Here is a 23,005-nt window from a genome sequence, read left to right as displayed (position 1 = left end):
AAGACTTGATATCAGTTTGTTCCATTGTCAAGACGGGTCAATGTGTTTGCCTGTAAACCTCACGACTCCTACATTCCTTCAGCAGGTCCATATTGCTTTCCCAGTAGCAACACTGAAAGGCTCACTCACCTCTTTGTGGGAATCTTTATGTGCTTCCAGTGTTTTCATGATGGTCAATTCCGCGTAGTTCTTAAACCTTGCCGGCTGGTTCCTTAAGATCTCTCTCAGGACTCGCAGCGCCAGGGCTCTTATTGAATGCTGTATCAAGAGAAATCCACATTAGAAACAGTCACTTCTCAAAATTCTAGTTTGAAGTAAATTCTCATTGCTCCCTACGTATGCCACCAGAAATCTCACATTGCTCTACTGGCTCCAGTGAAGTGAGGAGTGTAATGATTATAACTAAAATTCATAATTGGTCTCCTTGCTTGTTTTGCACAAAAATTCACACAAAATGACTGTTGTCACAGGTACAAGAATCAGAATGACTCTACTTTGTTAAATTCCATACTCTTTTGGCAATGAAGTATAAATTTGAACCCAAAGCAGCATATCTGCATTACATGAATCTACAAAGAAGCTCAGATTCGTGTTTGTTTTGCCCTTCCTCTTTTGCCTAGCTTCACAGATATCAAACTGGGCTCCATCCATGCAACAAAGCTGTTTCGCAGGTACTAATGCAGTAAAATCGACTCCCTTCCTGTAACTCCTATGGAAATTACTTTCAAGAACAGTCAGTCATTGTAGTCAACGCTGACCTATGTGTTAATCCTTTATATCAAAAGATCATTAGCAGAAGGGATTTATAACACCTGCTTCAATTTCACAACTTCTATATTAAGTTTTTGGCCTGTTGCCATTCCAAATAGATTCTATCATTTCAGCAGAGGAATACTTGCTTTACTCTATACTTAGCCTTTAAAGCATGTCCTTTGCTATTCATCTGCAAAATTCATGCAGTATCACAATTCACATGTACTTAGATAAAGCCATCACATCTTCCTATACATGTGTGATGATGCTATGATTAACATGTAGGGCTAGAGCAGCTCATGCTTATGCTACAAACAACTGAGAAAATGTCAGCCACCTACACTGCTTCAGAATTAAAATTTCTGAGCGCCTGCCATTTACTTTGCAAGGTGTATGAGAAATACAATGGATATTGAATCAGGTGAAACAAAAAAGAACAACTGTGAGCACTTCAGTGCTTCGAAGCCTAAATATTGTAACATTCAGATGGAGCATGGCTCTGATGTGAAGGTGCAGCAGGGTGCTGAGCCTTTACGAAATAACATTGTGCTGCAAGCTAAACAAATAGCCCCAAGTGGAAGAAGGAAAAGTCTAGCCTGTAAATTAGCACTTTGATCAGCTATCAAATATAAAGCTGTTATAATAACTCAGCTTTTTTTTTTAATACTTCGAAACAAGATCCCCTATACAAGTAGTTTGTTCTTGATGACATTTTTGCAAGAGACAGAGACCCATCCCATGAGATGTAATAGCCTGGATCTTTAAACCACACAGAGCAAAAAAAATATTAATCTATTCTTCTTTTTTGGGGGGAATGAGTATGATATAGTTAAGAGCTTGTGACTTTATCCTAATTTGGAAGAGAATGACTTTTGAAATCTTGGTAGTTTTTGTACAAGATTTGATGATAACTACTCTTCTAATTCTGCTTCAACTTCCTAGTTATTTGTTACCAACACTCCAGAGGGAGAGGGGAAAAAAAAGGGAACACTTCAGAATAGCTTAAAATTCATCATTAAGCACACTGAAAACAAAAGCAGAGTTGCCAACCTTCAAAAGAAAAAACAAGCAGTGCAACATCACTGATGAGGTGCCGTACAAAACACAGCAGGTTTCATTTAAAATAGTGTGGAGGAACTATCACCATAGATGAAGCAATGTATTGAGTCAAGATAAAAATCTACATCTCACATCTTTGTCTCCAAGTGTTTCCAGCAGCAAGAGCAGAATGGTTTTGAAATGTTCCTCCCAAACTCCGAGATTATCTTCCCTTGTGATCTTCAGCAGTTCCAGGAGAGCTCCTTTCCGCTCCTCCACCCGCTCGTTGTGGTTGGAGAGCTCTTTCAGAAGATCAGCCACCAAATCTGAATGGTCAATGGGTACTTCTAGGACAAATGGCAGGAAATCATTTGGGGAAATGGGAAAAAAGATCAAAGATGCCAAGATTACTAACCCTCTACAGAACAAAACGCACATGACAAGGGCCCCCCCCAAAATGCATCAAATCCCAGGTGGCCTCAGTCAAGCAGGCACAAGAATCCAACCAGCCCACAATTTCACCTGAGTTTGTAACACAGCTCATGAATCTGCACATGGCTTCTAAGGAACCAGGAAGAGATGCCGATTGAATTTCACCCAGTTCCAATTACTGCTACAAGATGAGAACTGCCAGTTTTCCCCCAGACACACACACCCAAAACCAGCAATCACATGTATGACCTTTAGATAAAAGTACAGTGAATCATCAGTGTACTACAAAAGAATAAAGCTAAGATGCAGCATCACTTAAATGAAATGAAATGCTCAGTAACAACAAGCTATTGAGTGAGATGTTTCAGGCATAAAAAGTGGAAGGTTCCCAAAACAGTGTCCCTACATTTAGATGCTTAAGGGACTAGTTTGAGGGAAACTCTAGGCAAACAAAAACTAAAACCACAATATAACAGTTTCTTAATAGCCACAAGATCAGGTTCTGCTGGCACAAGAGAACACAAGAGTATTTTCATACCAAGGCTCGACTCAGCTGCAAAGTAATACACAACATATGCACGGGCAGGCCTGTATCTGAGAGCGCTACCCATACACAAATATACCAGGAACAGAGCAAGCTGCCTGCAGTTTCATGACATATGCTGATACAAACCGTCCCGAAGCTGATCCATGTCATCATCAAACACTGCTTCCTTCAAGGCAGTCTTGTCATAGGTGTTAATTGTGTCGACATAAGGATACGGGTTATATTCTCGAGCTCGTGGCCCTGAAAAGGCGCGGGGAGGCTGGGTGTTAAGTAGGGAGGTTTTGTTATCTAGAGCCATCCTTCCGCCTTCCACAATGTCACTGCTTCCACGGACATCGCTGGTAGGCACAGCGAGGCCACCATCTCGAGCCACCTGGGGGATCAAACAGACAGAAAATACATGAGACTACTCAAATTCTGGAAGCTGTAGCTTTTTCGGAGTTCATCCACCAATATGAAGATGCATAGAATCGTTTACACGTACATAATGCTTGAGTAAAACTTAGACTACCACCTCTTTTCTTTACATAACTACAACTGTTCCAAAAATACCTCATGATCATAGGGCAAAAAGCTATGCTACATATAAATTAACATTGCTAAAACTGCGCAAGCTGGCAAAGATCACAAGCTCCAGAACAGGACCAATTTGCTAAGAAGGAAAAGGACGCAAAAGCAACGTTCTCCTCATGAAATTTCACAACCCACTGATAGAGAGGGTTGGGTGATGTTTAACAAGAACTAAACAATAGAAGGGTCTCAAAGAAAAATTTTGGAGCAAGAATTTTTAGCTTTGAAGGCTAACTTCATTTACCAACCTAAACTTGTTTGTCCAGATAGGAAGCAAAACCCCCAGAGAAGGCATCAAGCTGGAAGGGACACATAAGGATCATTGTCTAAGACTCCTCTAAATTTTGCAGTCCGCGTATTTAATTAAAACAAACGGCATCTCACGTGGTAGATAATTCTGTAACCATTCATGCAGCATAAGGTGCCACATGAGTTGTATCTTTAAAGTGATTATGGGTCCTTCCTATATAGGAAGCAATAAGCCTGTGAGGGAAACCACCCATGCATTTTAAGAACTGACATTTCCCATTACAGACCTGACTACACACACTCCATGAAAAAGCCATCACTGAGCCATGCTGAGCCTGAGGAACACTAGCACTGTTTCCTTCGTGCGTGAGACTCCCTCAGAAACTCAGTGAGCACATTTCACAGGTGGCTAGAGTTCAAAGGGAGCAAGGGACTACATTAGTGAGACTCCATAACTTAGTTGTAAGCTATCAGCAACCAATAAGCTGAAGACATTTGCAAGAATACAACAGAATAATTGGCTTTTGTACACTAACAATCCAAAGCCAGGTTTGAACACAATGTTTTAAAGTTTCACCTATCTGGGGACCTTAATCAGTTGCATACTTACAATGTCACAGTCTTTCTTTCCATCACGTTTGATTGGCTCATTCAGGTCCTCTTGACTACGGAAACTAAATTTTTCAATCGCTTCAGTGACTCCACGAAGAGAGCTGTAGATTTCATCAGAATTTAGGTTCTCCGTGTCATAATCCAGCATACTAAAGACCAAACGTATATGAAATGTTACATATGAAATCGGAATCCGCTTTTGACTGTTAACAAAAACAATGCCAACTCAGAGACAGATGATTTGGTGTGCCCTTTCTAATGGTGCCTTTTAACAAAACATGGATGGAATCAAAGCAGACTTAAGGTCTGAGTCTGCCCTGCAAACAGGGCTAAATCTAGAAGCTCCACTGAAATCAGTGGCGTTACGTCGCTGTAAGTGAGGGGAAAATCAGGTCCACTGTTAGTTACGTTCCATAGCAGTGAGTATGCTAGCTTCTGTAAACCAAAAGACCTATCCCCAGCATGGTAAAGGTGTTACTTTAAAAGGAAAATAAATAAAATCAATCACTATGAGAACTCAAAGGGTTGTGACAGATGGTGGAAATGAAATCAATGAAATTTAGGTTTCATAATATATCAAATATATTCTGTCAATGGATTCAAATGTGACAAATTTAAACGGAAAGGAAAACGTAGCTTGTCATAAACCTTAGTCTAACACGTCCCATTTTCATTTATAGAGTAGTAATACAAAAGCCACTTGCACAATGCCTTGATAAAAAAAATGCATTTCAGTATTGAGCTTCAGTTTGGGAATTCTCTCACTCAAATCTGATGCTTTCTTGCAGTCTGTCTGTTCCTCAGAAACTCCTCAGCAGCATAAAGCCATGCAAGTTTGGGGATTCCTTGAGGAGTTATCCAAAACTAAATTCCATGAAAAAAAATACGTGGCATGCAAGGGCTGATGATATGAAAAGATGTGGCTAAGAAGAGAAGGTCCTACAAGCTTGGAGAAAATGAAAAGGCATTATTGGCAGGGCTTTGCTCTATCTAGGAGAAGTTGAGTTTGCATGACAATCAGTTTTCCAAGAGAGATTTTATGAAGAGACCTAGTAACTGAGAACAATTTCTCTGGGGGAGTCTCAGATCTTAGTAGAGCCAGAAGCAAATAAACCAAAAGAATTTGAGACATTTACATCAAGTTGTTTGTCAATAAATGTCAAGAAGTGGCTCCCTACAGGGGTGAATTACTATTTCTTAACAGCTGGGGAAGGATGACAGGACAGGCTTGGAAAAGAATGGCTGAACAAAGAACTGTTCCTTTTCCACGAAAGAAGGATTCCCTGGTGAGGAATGGATGAGAAAAAAAAATAAAAAACATAAAATCCCTTCTGAGTCCTGGGTACACAGCTATTATTTTCAACAGAAGTAGGATGTTAAATATCTAGAATTACTACTTCTTTTTTTTTTTTTTTCTGGAAGAAACTCAGGAACTTCAGACAGAGGGTAAGATTCAGCACCGTGTATTCTGGCAAAGAAACCAAAGAACAACTCCCCAACTTTAAACAGTGTCTGTCTGGCCAGGAAGAAAGAGAAACCACTTAAAGAACAGACCAAGACCAGGAAACAAAAGCTGTTTATAAACCTAAAGAAGTCAAAGTATTTAGGGCTTTTAAACAGTTGAATGACACTAATGCACTGTGATAGCTTTCCAGACAAAAGTAAAGGTACTTCTTAGATTCTTTGTAAGTATCAGGCAGGGATAGGACAACCTTTGTTTCATATGATCTTGAAAATACTAATTTTGAGCTCAAGCACATTTAATTCATAGATCTTAATGGGTTCTTTACGCAATATTTAAGCGAGCAATGAAACCGTAATTCAGGAAGGTGTACATGTGACTGTACTCATCATGTATCTACACCAAGAGATGACAAGACTTACCAAAGGTCACACAAAAAGAGAAATAATCACAGATATACTGACACTAAATCTTCTGCTAAAATCATCACTTCTTTCCTCAGCAGTGAATCTAGCCCTACACTGCTACCAAAGACTAGATCAAAGTGCAGACTCTGCAATGCTAAAGGACTAAGTCAATTTCTGAAGCTGATGCATTTTGCAAAGCACAAAACCACATTTTAATAAAAATCTCAAGAATCCAGTGATTTCTCATGTCAAGAGTAGGCCTGTGCAGGAGATCACATTATGGCTGTGTTCTACATGAACAAAAACTCTACAAGTGTACACACGCATCTATTGACAGTATGTGTGCTGGAATACTTCACAGGCAACACGATGGGGGGAATAAAAAAATAAAATGGAACTACACCCACCTTTCAGGACAAAAAAAAAAAAAAGACACAAAAGGAAAAAAAAAAAGTATGACCCATGCAGAAAACTAGAGGAGAGTCACAGGATGAATAAGAAGTGAGTAGAGATGAGCAGTGTTCAGGGATGTCACAACATTATTTTCCATCTTCTGCTGCACTAAAACAATGCAGCTCTCTACAAGTTTATCAAGACACAATTTGGCAGTTTTCCAGTCTGAAACGAAATACATTTTCCTTCCATAAACTATTATTCAGTTTCCTGTCCAAACTATGTGTAAGTAATCAACAGTTTAGCATCCTCAAGCAGTACACAGTAGCCCACTTCATTGCACTTTCAGGCTCCAGGCTGGAATATATGTCAAATGATTCCAAACCTTAGTGCCAACTAATGAAAGGAGGAAGAAAAGTTTAACTCCAAAAATCAACACTGATCTCTTCCACAGATATCTTAGTGTCCTAGAGAGTTAAAACACTGATTTAAAATTTTAATTCTGCAGGTATTCACAGAGGTACAGACCACAGGATTCTATTTTCTCTCTCAGACATCACAGATTCCCAGATTTTGAGCCCTCAAAGAACAATTTGTTTGCTTTTCTTTCAACAGTTTTTCATTAGGAACTTCTTGCTTCAAGGAAAGACTATATATATAGTCCTTCCTCAGGCAATAGATATATTTAAGTCAGGAGAAGCCACATCTACAGAAAGCCTGTTGTCATGGTATAAACTTAAAAAAACATCCAAGGAATTTAGCATAGAGGTCTGACAAATTAAATTTGTATTCAGAAGTGGGGTTTTTTTATTAAAACCAGTCTACTCCAGTATATCAATTAAAGATCTGTATGCACATTGGAACAAAATGTGAAGGCAGAGGAGGAGGAAGAGATGTCAAAATTAGCGATCCTCTAAATCTTGTGGGTAAGGACAATTTTAATTTTGATACTACAAATTTCCAAGATGTTCCACAATCACGCTGTGCAGGCAGCTGGTAAAATCATACAGGCAAACTTCACCCACATTGTCCTACGGATATTCACTACTGCAGATGTGAAATCACTATTGAGCTGTATTTGTCTGTTTGGAAGGACTACACCGTGCGAGAGGCACACAAGTAAAGTTGAAAGACCTCGCCCATGCTATCATAACACAACCAGTGCCTGCAGAAAGTGCTCAGCAACTGCGTTCTGCATTGGAAACCAACTGTGAAACGTACACCCGTTCAGGAACCTGGCAGGGAGGAAGAGTCTGGAAAAATCCACCTTTTTTGTTTTTCTCCCCGCTTGCATGCTGCATCTTCCCCAAGCAGCGAGCAAGCGGCTACCTTCCACCTCCGCTCTCTGAAAGCTATTGTCATCTCTTTTCCTTTTTCAACCAAAGTCTCTGCAAATCATTTCCCATGTTTGAACAAATCCTACGGTGCGAAAGGTAAATAATACTGTGACACCTCAGACAAGTTGGTTTAACAGGTAGCTTGTTACCTGGGAGAGTAAGAGCGTCTGAAAGTCTTGTGGGAAGGAGCAGTGGGGATGGAGTTAGGCTGAGAAAGGGGAGGTGGGTGCTTCGACAGCCCGTCTGCACTCCAACCCCAGAACCGACTGCCGCAATCAGAGGAGAAACGAAAGAGAGAAAAAACAGAGAAAGGAGAGGGAGGAAAAAAAAAAAAAGAAACTATAATCTGAGTGGTTTAGTGCTGTCATGCTGCCTTGGAGAGAGAGAAAAAAATTAATAGAAACAAAATTAAACAAGAATACTCCATTGAGCCCCATAAGTCATTGGATTGGCCTTTATTATTCATCTCCACTTTTATTCCTAACATAATGATATTGTTCACAGAAAAACAGTCCCTGCTTGTACTAACCAGTAAATTTTACAAATGGATAGAGCCTTTATAAACAACTGTCAAAATGCTTTAAGTGAACAATCCCTGACCACGCATCTGTGTTCAAACTCTAAGCAGGTATTTGCAAGCAACAGGATTTCCCTGGAAGAAAGGAAAGTTGGAGTCGATTTTTTTATCGGACACCCAAAGGCAGCTTGTCAAGTTTGGCTCCTGGTGCCTCTATACGAGCCTGCAATCAGGCCCTACACAATTGGCACAGCTTTGCAGGGCTTAAGATCTGATCCTATTTCACCAGATTCAAACTGATCCCAAATATGCAGCAAGTGAAAGTCAGTCTAGAGTGTAAATGCATCAGGTAAACTAGGGACTTGGCCCAGGTCTCAGCAAACAAACCTGGAAAGACTGGATGAAACCAGCCTCTAAGTCGATTCAGATATCCCATCAAACTTCCACAAGCCCCTTCTGGTTATTGTTTGATCCTGTGCCTTTGGGTCAAGGCATCCATCCCTGTGGCAATTCATCTAACCTTTGCTTTTGTCCTGTTCCCTTTAATGGTACATGGATTTTTCAAAATTATCTTCTAAAGAAGGATATAGATGCTTGAGCTGTTGGAGTATTCGGGACACCACTTTGTTTCTATTAAGCATGCTGTCTCGGAAATTCACATTTGTGTATACGCAAGTGAAAGATGCTGCAAGATCAGATGGGGCAAATAAGTCCAAATTGCTCCAGTGCAAACTGCAGCAAAGCCAGTTGAAAACTCCTCTAAAAAGTGGTGTCAAGAAATTGACTCATTAACCAGTAATCAAAACCCACAGCTATTACATGCAACTATTATGGAAATACACCAGACACCCAGACTGCTGATCACAAGTCTCACAGCTCAGGTCTCACCTACCTGCAAACAGGCCACCAAACAATGCAGCCTTATCCTTATTGTATAAGGTGGGTGGCTTATTTTAATTCTTTTTCCATGCCTTGCTCAACTTCACAATGAAACTGTCAAATTTTACTTTTAATGGTATTTTCTATTGTCAGTAAAAAAACAAGTACATAAACTTATATAGTCAAATAAAATTGTTAGCCTTTTATTTTGATGCATTTCTCTAGAGATCTTTGAGGGACTAAATTTGGGTGGGCTTTTTTTCATCACTGGAACTAAACACAGGTTTCTGGGCTACTAATAAAGGCAGAAACAGTATGGCAAACCTGTTCATTTGATAGTCCTTCAAATATTCCTAGAGAAATCTAGGTGAAAGTCCACAAGCTGAATTTAATATCTGAGTTTACAGAAATTCATTTGCCATTCAGAATGGTATTTTTTCACTAGAGCACTTCACAACTAGTAATTTCCTTTTTATCATACTACACTATTTACTAAATAGCAGAAAATTTTCTCTGTCCAACACAAACTCAAGCCATTCATCTGAGTGTTGCCCAGGAAACATTCTTCCCTCTTAGTCAGAAGTCTGGGGTTTTTTCCTATTATTTGCAGTCTTCCCAAGTGCCCTGCCCTGCTTTTCTTCTTCAGAAAACATCTCCTTCCTCCATAACTCCTCTCCCCAGAAACTAAAACTGTCAAGACAAAAAAGGCAGGTACAAATGCAGAAGTTAACACAGATGCAGTGGATACATTCTAGTGATCAAGAAGCAGAACTGGATGGAGCAAATAAAAGCAGAAGGAAGGACTCTGCCCAGGGCTCCAGAAGCATGTTGCCCTTCTGAAGACACTACCATCAGGGGATAGTTAAACAGATGTTATTACCTGGAAACGCAAATTAGCTGTTTGCATCAGCAAAGTCCAGTTCAACCAAAACATTCAAAATCTATCCAGAGACCTCAAATACACGTACACACAAATATACACACAAAAATAATTTCAAAAAAAATCAGTCATCTGCAATTCAACTGTGATGGCAATAATATGGGAGAAGTAATGTGACCTAAGGGCAATGGCATACATACATACCATAGAAAGTCCATGTCAATAAAGCTTTGCTGATTAATATTGAGAATACTGTCCACAAACCATTAGTAATATGGGAGAGCAGCTATGCTTATCAGCATTTTTATATTCCTACAGGAACCAAACTATCCTCGCTACACGTTTCCCAGCCCCAAAGACACATATGTCTCTAGATATGACTCCACCAATCTGTGCATCAAGACAAAATTCAAAGGAAAGTATAATCTTCAAAACAAAAGCTGGCATTAAGAACTGGAGATAATCCTTCAGCTGACTGCACTCAGGCTGCCTGTACGACACACAGGCACGGACAAGGCAAGCAGGGTCCCCACATGGAGCGCCCAGAAAGCAATGGGCATACACAATCTCGGTACAACCCTTTGGCAACGGATCCCATATAAATGTAAAGCCAAGTCTAGTTTCAGAGAACGGCTACACAGAGGAACTGCGGGAATCTTTATCCTTTTACACTGCTGCCAGAATGACTCGGGTCTGCTGTTTTCTAAGTTTATAGAGAGAAAAGTGACATTTTACACCACTGATGAATAGCAAATGACAAGCATTTGTAATGGAAACATGACACAGGAGCACCTATACACAGAACTGCAATACTGCAGTGCACCCTACTTCCCATAATCTGTTAGCACATTTTCCAAAGCCTTTTTTTCTGAGAGAAGGACGACCACATGTACTCTTCAGAAACAGAGCTAAGTTCTCCCTTGTTCTGCAAGTCAGACCCATGCTCAAACTGTGCTGCACAAGACATTTTCAAGAAGGATGCAGTCCAGCAGAGCATCAGAAGCTACTGCCACCGATGCACAGTACTCGCCACTGCCTTTTCTACAAATGGTAAAAATCTGCAGCTACTGTTACTGCCCAGAGGTCACTCACCAAAAAAAGTAGAACTTCTCCCCTGAATATCTTAAAAGGCTTTTACAGCAGCTTCCACCTTTATCTATCATCGAATAGTAACTTTTACACATCATTCGAATAACTAAATCCAGCAAGGGGATAGGACACACTTCTCAACAAGACACCTAAGCTTTTGGAACAACATCTTCAAGAACTCCGTAAAAAATTGAAGGAATGATTGTTTTCTAAAGGAAATTCCTGGGTCACTGCATCAGTGGCAGTTTTGGTCTTGGCCACTGCACAGTAGAATGCTCTGGAATTACATGCCCTCTCTAACTATTCCTTGAGAATATATCACATTGGAAAAAAGCCCCAGTTCCTAAACCCAAAGTACTAGAAACCAACAGCAACAAAGTACTACATGTATGATGAATGCTTTAATCAATATTTTGATATGTGTATCTTGACATCAGAAGGTGAGAAGAACGCGAAGACAAGTTGAAAAGCAGTGAGTGAAGTGGCAAAACACAGTTATGTCCCAATGGCAAACCCCCAAAGAAAACCCCAAAATCATGGTAAAAGGTCATGGATTTAAAAAAAGTAAGTGCCACATGCAAACGTGGCCAGCAAAGCCACAACTTAGCCACAGGCAGATATATCTCAGTTTATAATTTCCTATGACAGAAATCAGCAGGGCAACAATGCTCAAACTAGTCAAAAAGGAAGTAACATAGTTGGAACCACTCCCCTGAAACTCCACCACTTCATTTCTTAATGAAACCTTTGTTGAAAAAACCTCATACTAGGCAACTTGACCTTTGCTTGCAAGCTCTCAGTCTAGTTTTGGATTACAGTGGGTTTAGGGGTCACAAAGATGTATTTAGATATCCAAAATTTTCTCAGGAAACCCCATGGGGTCCTCATATGCTGCTGGAATTAGTATTAAAGGCTCATTAAAGGCTAAAAGCCTGCATTTTTCCTGACACAGGGGAACTCACATGTCTAAGCATCCCTCTAGACAGGGTTTAGCAAGTCACGACAGGGCTGATCAACAGATTTCAGTGTAAATTACTACGCTGGTCTATGAACTGCAGCCCTCACCCAATACGTTTCATTCTGTCTCTTCCAAGGACAAAGGGAAGTGACCTCTCACGGAGAGGACAGGCAGACAAGAACACCAGCTTTTAAGCTTTCCCAGCATGGATTAAAGCTTGACCAGGTCTGATATTTTCCTAATACAACCTAACACTTTCCTATAACATTTCTATGGTGCCTGAGTGTACCGCTTAAATTCCTATGTCCTCTGCTTTAAGGTTTTATGGTATGAAACATGTACGCTCCCAATATCCAAGAGTCCACGTTTGCTCAATAAAAGGTTTTGGAGCGGGCCAATATATTCTAGGGTAACAACTGCAGCTTCAGCAAAACACTTGGTTGCAAAAGATCTGCTGCCCAGAGAATCAGGCCACTATTCTGCTGATGAGTAGGGAGATTTGGGAGGTGTTCAGCATTGAAACAGTCACCACCTCAGCTTGTTCTGCATCCTCACAAAGCAGAAGAGGGGAACAGGAGATTCAGTACTTCTCACAGCAGCACAAGCACTGTGCTACAGTCAGATGAATTACTGATCACAAGGGCACACCTAAAAGACACAATCTGAAAACCTTGACCTGAAAGTCATCATATAGTTTGCAATATTTGCAACCTCAACAAGACCTCATTTCTAATGCTGCCATTTAATATTACCTTTATTGAACCCACAAATGTGATTCTGGAGAAGGCCTAGTTATTAAAGAAAATGAGTATTATAAGAAAAGACATTAAGATTAGACAGATAACATGAGGACTGGAACAATGAAGTCAATCACCAACCACATATTATCACGTTCAAACCCTGTGTCTTTGGAGCAATCTACTGTAAACTTTTGGTCTTTATTGTGCTTTCAAAATGAGTAATATTCTGCAAGTGCACACTCAGTGTTGAAATCCTTTAATGTTTTGCAAGTGGTTTAATTAGCCTGCCACATTACCTTGGAGACAATCCACCATGGGAACAGTTGGTAGGTGAAGTTAAGGGACTAGTTCTGCTGCTGGAGTGTCGGGAAGGAGTCCGACCAAGGGTATTGCTGGGGGAACCCTGGCAGAGAAGCAGGAAGACAGGGATTAGCAGCATGTTGCAATACACAGGCAGAAGCACACAACAACAGGTCCAAATATTGCCTTTGTTTGCGCTAGACAAGTTTCGTGCCGTTTTGGTTCTGGTTCTTCACCTAAAAATCTGCAGCCATGGCTCATGTAGTCATTAGTATGTTATTAAGGTACTGCTCTGAGGATAAAGAAAGCACACATGCACTTTCCTACAATCCACATTACCTGAAATTTTAACTATGCAACACAGAGAGAGCCTACAAATATTGCCAGAGCAATGGTTTGTCAATCCACCAGGCTACCCAGCTTCTCAGACATGTTTTGCCAGGCCCTAAAGTACGCAGACCTTTACCCTGGCAATTTAGCAATTTAATTATGCAGCTTTTTTCCACAGTCTAAAGCATTCTGACTGTGCTTGCTACGAGCACAAGTAAGCAATCTAACTTCACATTTTTCCACTGGCCTGCACAATCATTTCTACTACAGCAAAATGAGGAGGAATTGATCCTAATTCTGGCTCTCTTTGCACAAAATCAAAGGTACTAGAGAATCCAAGACCATTTGCCTGGAAGCCTAATGTTGCAGTTCTAGCTTACACAAAGGTCTACTTGTCCAAAGTAGTGGAAGTGCAAAGATAGGAAGGTTCGAATTTCAGCAAGTTTCACAAGATTTCCACATAAAAAAGGCAATACCTAATCCTTGCTGCTCTGGGGGTAAAAGAAGTTTAGAAACACACTTAAATCCTCTACTAACATATTCCTTCAGAGAAATAAAAATATGTAAGTGCTTCCTGTAAAACCAATACATAAGGTAATAAGCATAGACTGAGGAGACCTTGTAGGTCACATCAAAGCTCCTGCAAGCTTCTTAGTAGACAACGTATCTGTTATTAAACTGATTTCAATAGGAATGGTAAGCCCGGAAAATCTGTTGTATCAGGATCTCTGTTTTAGCCAAAAGGTCGTTACTGTCAGGATTTTCAAAAGCACTTAAAAGTACAAACCCCACCAACTTTCATGCACTTCTCAAGTAATTATTTTTTTTTCTTTTTAAATCTGTACTGGTTTATGACTATATTAAATTTAAAAATAACTGAGGTAGTTTTTTTAACGGTCCCTATAAAAGCAACATCAAACAGAAGCCTCCGTTGCCATATTGCTTCAAGACAAGTTGCAGATAATTCATACTGCTGAACATCTGCTATAGCTTATCAACGAGCTGCTGTCTTTGGGGCTCTGCTGTTTGCAAGGACAAGAGCCTCTCACCACACTGGTGTTACTGGAGTTCTTGAGGTGGTTGTGCAGGAGCTTGGTAGCACCATCCTGGAATGTTTTTGGCAAGGCACCAAGTAACATGGTAAACTCAGGAGTGTTCAATTCGAAGAGAGAAATCAGGACTATTTGTGCCGCCTGAAAAGAAGAAAGAAGAAAAGAAAAGACCATCAGATTTTATTTTTTGAAAAAGTATGCGTTCTGTTGGTAACGATCCTTATGGTAAAGGATGTGCGTTTCATTCAAAAAGGTGACTCCCATACTAGACAAATTTTTGACATATTCCTTGTGATGTGTCATAAGTAATTGCTAATTGCTATAGTTAACTTTTTAGTTCTTAGAGCTTACAATATACTTTTGTATTTATATCATTAACTTCTCAGATGTGACGTGTACAGCTATTCACAGCTAGTGAGAAAAATCTTACCATTGTCCTGTCCAGCACATATTTCAATTGAACAAGTTACTGCAAAAATTTACAGGAAACAAACAAAACCAGATGCTCAGATAAGCATGAAGAATCTAGGACTGCAATCTGTCATTCCCATGCATTCTATTTTAAGTACAAACAGGACTAGTTTTCTTTCCATCCAGCCTTTCCTCTTCCTAAGGATCTGAATAAGTTTATTTCAGCGAACCAACAATCCCTGCTTCTGTTCTCCCACCTCTCCTTGCAAGTCTCACCACTGAGGCTGTTTCAGCAACGGAAGACTCCCTCTAAAGGGAAAGATCTACTGGAATGGTGAGAACTACCTTTCTCTCATCCGTGGACAGGTTAAACACCACCAGATTCCCTAACTTTAGTAAGTGAAACCAGGGTACCACTGAAACAATGGAGAATTTTACCATTACTTTCACTGGACAAGGTTTGCCCCATCTACCTGGAAGGCGAGCTGCCGGAGCAGGATCTCCACTAACTCCATTAGCAGATATACGGCTCTGTATATTCTGAACTACAACAATGGAATCAAATGGGAATGGAAGCAGAATAAATCACAGAGTGCAGATCTGCAAGAGTAATTAATTAACATCACATGTCCCTAGCTGGACCTCACCAGCAGCATAAAACCCACATGGATTGCACCAATCCTGTTTTTTTTTGGTTGTTTTTTTTTTTTTTTTATTCCCCTGCCTTTGCCTTGAAAATATACAAAAATAAAAAAAAATTATTAAAAGAATAATAAAATTGAAGCAATGACAAAGGACCTCTGATGGTCTGCAGCACCACCTTCTCCAGTGGGGGTGTAGTCATTGACACACCAATCTCCCAAATACATATTGGGATACAAAGCAGTGGCTTAGGCTCACAAAGTAAGAAGCAAAGCTGCACATGCTCTTATTTTGGAACAGCTACAGGAAGAGCAGATACATGCGTCTGACCATTTTAGGAACTTCCTAAAACATCCTAAAAATGAAAAAGAACTGTAAAGAGGGTAAAAATATAATTTGCTGCTGTGGCAATAACTGCACATTCATTGTTCTCATCAATTCAAAGACGGAGTTTTTAGTAATGTGTTTGTAAAGTTGCAATAATTAAGTGTATCTGCAGTTCCCTGTGAAGTGGAATCCTTGAGCAGGTGATGAAGACAAAAACCCTTTCATAGAGGAGGGGAATCAAAGTACCTCATTGTTTCAGTTGCACTGTTCAAATTGCAATTCAAGCTATGCTGTTACTTCTGCTCATCAGCCCCAATTTGCAGTAACACAGCCTTTTATATAAAAACATTTTACATCCACGAAAGTTTGGTAAGTAACATCCTTCTCATAAGGCCAATAGAGAAACTGAGGCACAAAACACTCAGCAGGCTTCCAAGGACTGCAGCAAGCAACAGGTCTTCAGACTCTTCGTTCCAGATGGATCGTGCTGCCTCCTGCCAAAACTCTCACTGACTTCAACAGAAACACAGTATGTCATTATTCACTTCACACTAAAGATCTAAGGGTGAAAAGAAGCGGGCAGATAATTGTCCCCATGGCTTTCTTAACTCCATACTCTACCCTCCTCTGACGTGAAGTTTTGGGCAACTCTGCCATGAAGCCTGCCTGGTATCCAACAAGGATGTGTATTTCTGTCCATTTTGATCCAAGAACTGTTAAGTTTTCACCAGCATAGTATTTTCTGTAATAAAAATGTTACTGCAAACAAGAGATCTCAGAAAAACAATCAGCATGTTGAGCTGAATACAAAGTTACAAGTCATGCCAAAGTTCACTCCCGTTTGTGAATGGCATGCATATCCCCGATGGTTAGGAAACGGACATGCAGATCTTCTGTATCGGAACAAACAGATCTCATATTCATTGAGATAAAACGAACAGCATTATCAATCAACAAGGTTCCCAGGTTGAGAGATTGCTCAGAGACTGGAGTATCTGGAGATACCAACTGGTAAGTCAGGAGCTGCCCAAGGTACAGTGAGGTGGGAAAGGATTTCAGATACCTTTGTCCCACATCTCTCTCACTGATGGGTTAGAAATAAGGTTATTCTTGGAGACCTCATAAGTAAATAGAGCAAAACGTGCCCAAGAGTGCATGCACTCTATGACGTGACATTCTGGAGGTACCTTTCTTGTATGCCAGAGACATCTAAGATGCGTCTCATAGATCTGAGCAAAATCTTCACCAAAGCTCCTCCACGGACTTTGTGATTCTGTGGCTTCACTTTGAAGCAGAGAATTATCTAACTGGTACAGTTTAACCCTGACACACAAACAGTGACAGCACAGATGTGCTACAGGAGTATCTGAGGGAAATTTCAGCTCCCAGAAGTCACTTCAATTTTATTCCATTTTTTTTGTTGTTTTGGCTTTAATGCAAACAGGACTGTTTCTACCGTCCCTCTCTGGACAGAATACAGCTTGTTTTCAGGAGTATCTGCCAATATTCTGTGCACCCGGTGCTCTTCAGTAGCTTTGCTGTTGCCTGCAAATAGGTCATTGGGCTTTGAATGAAGTGCTGAACAGTCGCTCAATGCTTACAGTCTTATGTGGCCTGAGAGCAAGCAGACCTATAGTCCATGCTTTCCGTAATAAAGCCAAGTACTACTACAGCCTGGAAGTGGTGCTCCCATAAAGCTCTCAAAAGCAACACTGGAGATATGTGGGTTAACCTTGGCTGTGTTCTCTTTAAATAGTCCTTCACAATCCAACTGCACTTCTAAGTTTATTTCAGGTAAAAGCCATTATTTAAAAGTTCAGCCATGATTTCCTACCTAAAATTTTACACACAAAGGTCCTGGTCCCCACTACCATACAGTCAAGAACACTGTTACCACTAACCTCAAAAGTTGAAAGGCCCATGCTATCTTAAAATCACATTTTTAACAAGCTCCAAGTTTCACTCTTGCAATACTTGCCAGTTTAATACAGTTAATTTTATTTCAATAATGAAGAGCATCAGGAGCTCTACACCTGTCTAATAGTTCTAATAGATCGGGACACACTTGATAATCCTGTAAGTTTCATTTATGTAGCCAAAGGACATATTTTACAGATAATGTTTCTAAGAGTTTTAAATCTGTGGATTTTCAGCTTGTGACAAAGCAGAGAACATTTTTATGATCTCAGAATCACTGGTCATTTCTGAAAATCTTGGCCCTTGTTTCATTAGATTACTCAAGGAGTCGATAAATACAAAACAAACAATAACAAACTTATTTCTGTACACAATGTACAAACATTCTCCATGCAACACCCGAGCTTGATGATATATAGTTTGAAGAAAGAGCAATATCTGAATTTTCCCTTGCCTTTGTGTCCCTGTACCATTAGTGCGGAACACTAATTCATCTCCTTTCAGTGACATATAACATAGACCCTACAGATTATCTAATCTTAATGAAGCGGTTCTCTGCTGGCTTGAGCTGGAGGAACTCCAGTGACTTCAGAGCCTGACTATGCTGGTGAGGGGGTCTGGCTCCACGTCAGGTTCTTGAACCATTTGCAAAGGATGGCTTATTTAACATCCTTATTTTCCTTATAACAATGCAGCAAGGGATCAGGTTCCACAAACTGGTAGCAGCTCCCAAAGTTTCACGCTTAGGTCAACGCGATTCATGCTGTCCAACAGCATCAGCTGCTAAAGGGACACAAATGCTTTAGCATTTTTTAGATTTTTTTTTTCACCTAGACAGTGGGTATTGGCCAGATTTGTCAAAATCAGTAACCTCTGCATCTTGGCTGAATTAAAATAAAGCCTCTTTGGAATGGTTTGGGCTCATTAAGCAAAAAGATCAAGGCTAAATGGAAAAATCTATTGATTTTAGAGAGGAAATGTGGTCAGTGACCTAAGCTTAATACAAGTACCTGCCTTTTGATTGCTGCTGCTTCTGGTCCAATAGACCAAGCAGAATAAGCAGCCAGTTGCCCGAGCTATATGAAAGCAGTTTTCCTGTTCCTCAAACTTCTATTGGCAATGGGCTCACAACACTGACAACTCCATAAAAGGAGAAGACCTCATACCCTGATTGCTTACGAGGGACTACAACACAAGAGTTAACAGAAAAGCACACCAAAGCCAAAAAAATTACTTCACAGACAGACAAGCTTTTTTCAGGCTCCCAGTCGAGGTCTCTTTACACAGCTAGACAGTTCAGTTGGGACTGCAAACAAGATTAGTGTGATTAGTGCACACAGCTTTTAGTCTACCTGTTTACACTTCTCTTCCAAGTTTCCTTCACCAGGGCCTGAGGAAGCTGTGGTTGTCCTAGCTGGCAAATCCTCACCCACCCAACTATGCATGGTCTGGGTTTGACAAACAGGGAAGTTGATATTATTTAGAGAAAACACAGATTTCAACTAAATCATCTAAACAGTACACATGCTATCTTTTTGCAGAAGATTTTTAATCAGTTGCTTGCTTAATTTCAAGTAACAAAAAGCATTAATATTTGAGTTAACCAGAAGAACATTCCTTTCAGCAGAGGGCAGCACTGGCTCAAAAAATTAAATTCAGCCACAATTTCCAGGCTTACAGATCCCTTAGTTCTCCTATGAGGCTTTGCTTTGGCAACCTCCTGATGGCCTCCCTAACCACCTGAAAACCTCTGCCGAGGTGAGGTGTAGAGCCTGGGAAGTGCTGCACTCGGATGACACGTTCATCTGGCCAGGATTAGGGGAACAGGCGCTTGCATCTGCCCGCACCTTATTCTCCTCCTCTCTAAGTTCAGAGGAAGAAGAAGTTAAGAACTTGCAAACTCCTGACTCCAGTCTGGGCATCAGTCTGATAGACCAACACTGTCTACAAATGCCTTTTATCATGCGACTGGTTTGGGGAAGATCCACACTAATATCTACTCACTTTTGACAAACAATCAAAATCTCTGTGCATCATTCATGTCACCGTCCAGTCTAAGGCCAACATGGTTTTAATGACCTGAGGCACACTGGAATGGAGAAGCTCTCTCTCTCATGTCACTTTGACTTACACTGAACTGCAGATCAAATATAGATCCACTGAGATTGAGAGGCAGCAGTGACACATTAGGCAGCTTGTATTAGCACACATCAGCATAGGGCAACACTTCGATTTTCCGATGAGCATAGCTGATGTTAAATGAGTTAATGGACATCTACTGAGAGTGTTTGCAGGCTCTAAAAACAGTGTTATTTGAGTGTATTTTCCAGCACACAATTAAGTTAGCTGGCACTAAGCTACAAACTGTCTACCAAACCTCCTGCTTGTTCCTTTTTCAGGTCTAGAATCAGATGAGCATGGACATCCACATTACTGATATGGTAATATGAAGCACAAGGGCTTCATCAGTTCATACATAATCCAAGCACGTTAGCTTGAACACAAATTTTTAAACACACAGTTTTCCCCAAAGACTTCTATTAGAATATGCTGTTTACATCCACATCCTGAAAAGGAAGAATTTGTTTAACAGATTTAAATACAGAATTCACGTGCAGATTAAATCCACATTGCTATTGTGTTTTATATACAGCACACAATACATCATGAAATGCTTTTACAAGTCATGGATAGTTGCATTACATGTGTCAAAGGCATCTCAAATAAGTGCCAGCAAAAACTATGCAGCACTGAATCATCACATATTCGGATTACTCTTCTATCATGCATTACAACTCCTGATGTGTGCTGTTTTGTGACTTGGGCACAACAAAGACCGTGGCAAAAATGTTCATTATTTCTGGAGAGCCTCATGTTACCCCAGAAGTCAAGCTGATGAAGGCTACTCTGAGTAACTTTGCCCCTTAGAAAATGGCATTTGTTGCAAAAACAGGTTTGAGGACTAGAAACAATGGTTACATTTCATTAACAACTGAGAAACTTCTATTATAAACTCTGCCATGATATAAGTCTGATTTCTGAGGGGGAGGTTCCCACATATAAACTAAGAAAGAAGATAAACTACTGAAGTAAGAGATGGTTTGTAATGAAAACATGCACTTTAATCTGTACAGAGTTTCAAAATGCTAGAGCAAGTATGGCAGACATCCATCATAGTGCACAGAAAACAGCCTATGTTCTTTTTATTGGGTGGCTCTATAATGCATCATGTAAGTATCACCTCTGATCTCAATTTTCAAAATAGGTACATCACCTATTCCTATATAGGTTTGTGTGTATTTATATAAATACCACGCACACACAAACATATTATGCAGAGACACATAATATAAGCACGAGTATACACATTCTGTGAAGCAGTTTATTCTTATGTTATCATGCACTAGGTCTTACTGTTTCAGCAAACTAAGAAAATGTGCATATATTATGAACTGCTTTCAACCCAAAGGATACTTAGAAGGCTGTATAAAGAGAAGAAATTCATTTTAAGGAAAACTATTCCAGCACCGTGTTTCCAACAAGCACGTGATGATTTTCTGGCCACTAATGTTGGGAAAACCCATTTTCCTTACACTGCGTACACTAAAAACATTTGGGCTCTAATAGCTCTCTAGCATCAAATTCAAAACAAACAGAAAATGACAGCTACTATTTTGGAAACACAGCTAGGACACAGAGATCCTTTTTGTTCTAAGAGCATTAAATCAAGTAAACACTGAAGTCTACCAGGTGCCATTTTTGATGTATTACATTATTTTTCCTACCACTGACTATGTTTAAATACCTGAAACAAGTTCCTCTGTGCATTTAGGCTGAGTTTGACTTCTTTAGGAACATCCTTTGGCTAAAAGGCTGACCTCACCAGTATCGACATAGTCCTATTTAAGACTCCGTAAGACTGAAATGACACGCTAAGGCCTGGTTCTCAGATAACTTGGCTCTTCACGGAGTCCATGAGATGCACAAAGGCAAGGACCTCCGACTGAAGAATATTAAAACAATTTGCCATTCAAAAGCATTTCTGCAAACATCCTCTCTGCCACTGCTACTGTAACAGGCCATAACACCAGTAAAGATGAACAATGCCATTGCAACTCACAGAGTCCTTGGGAGTGCTTTTACAGCAAAGCTTCTGTCCCAGGAGTTGCTCAAATCTGCCTGACGCTAGATGGAAAATTAAAGCTCCGGGAGAGATTTGAGAGATCTCATGGCATCCCGTTGCAAATGAGCCCAACTTCATTTCCTTAGCAGTGTTTGCTTTCTTGTCTATCACTGGTCCTCCTACAGACACCACAGAAATATTTTATCCAAACTTGCTCTGGGCTATATTGATAAATACAATTTCCTTATCAAAGTGACAATGTCAATGTTTCTCAAGAAATGACATCTAGGATTACTGGTTAAAGAAATAAATAAATCTTCATTGCCTGTCTGAGCATACGAAGAAGTTGCTGACCTGCAGCTTTCTCTCTAAAGTCTTCTATCATCTTCCGGTATAATTCAGAAACAGTTTCTCGATTAAGCAGTTTTAGGATAAAAAATGATCCCAAACTTGTTTTCTTCGGATGCTTCTAAACTTCACCCACAAAACAGTGGTGCCAATCCAAGGAGGGCCCTACCCCTAGGTAGTCTGAGGGGGACTTCATGCAAATCACAGTAACACAAGCACCCTCCTCAGCTTTTTGATCCATTGCAACGGTTCTAGTTTCTTACGAAGTCCCAACCACTGTCTGTATTCAAGGGCAACTTGGCCAAACTCAGTAATGAGTGGGATTGTTGAAAGAAAAAGTTTTCCCAGCTACATAAGTGGAAGGCAGAACACGATGTACACGTGATACGAGGCTGCCCATAACGTGTAAAAATGCATTCAGGCTTGTAAAATAAAATGACTGTAGGAATGTTTCATCAACAGAGAAGCCAGTCAGGATATCTGGCACAAAGGGAAAATTCCTTCTTCCCCAAGATTAGCAGTTTAAATGACGATCAGGCAATACAGATCTTGTTATTTATCGTTAAGACCAGAGCTTGGCTGATAACAAAATGTCACCGGCCCTTCACCTCAGAAGGTGTTCCTCCCCTTCAGCCTGTACAAGCTCCTCCTGAACACTAAGATCCTGTGTGCCCACACAGACGACTCCACCC

At 40.2% G+C, this 23,005-nt stretch overlaps 1 protein-coding gene across 9 annotated transcripts in view; it reads right to left on the bottom strand.

Moving 5' to 3' along the window:
• Positions 1 to 23,005, bottom strand: part of CLASP1 (cytoplasmic linker associated protein 1) — a 165,723-nt gene that overhangs the window by 15,250 nt on the left and 127,468 nt on the right. For 6 of the 9 annotated variants that reach the window (XM_074145943.1, XM_074145948.1, XM_074145944.1 and 3 more), the window contains 6 exons: positions 14,543 to 14,686; positions 13,160 to 13,266; positions 4,200 to 4,350; positions 2,897 to 3,143; positions 1,945 to 2,135; positions 130 to 258 (listed from right to left, as the gene is read on the bottom strand). In XM_074145943.1, the coding sequence (XP_074002044.1) occupies positions 130 to 258; positions 1,945 to 2,135; positions 2,897 to 3,143; positions 4,200 to 4,350; positions 13,160 to 13,266; positions 14,543 to 14,686 (969 nt within the window). Of the gene's footprint in view, positions 1 to 129; positions 259 to 1,944; positions 2,139 to 2,896; positions 3,144 to 4,195; positions 4,351 to 7,949; positions 8,067 to 13,159; positions 13,267 to 14,542; positions 14,687 to 23,005 lie in introns of all 9 variants that reach the window. The other 3 variants (XM_074145939.1, XM_074145940.1, XM_074145941.1) reach the window with 2 other exon arrangements.

The sequence above is a fragment of the Numenius arquata genome, chromosome 3, assembly GCF_964106895.1.
Source record: "Numenius arquata chromosome 3, bNumArq3.hap1.1, whole genome shotgun sequence".
Classification (NCBI taxonomy): domain Eukaryota; kingdom Metazoa; phylum Chordata; class Aves; order Charadriiformes; family Scolopacidae; genus Numenius; species Numenius arquata.
Note: the sequence above shows the minus strand (reverse complement) of the source record. Positions and strands in the feature narration are given on the sequence as shown.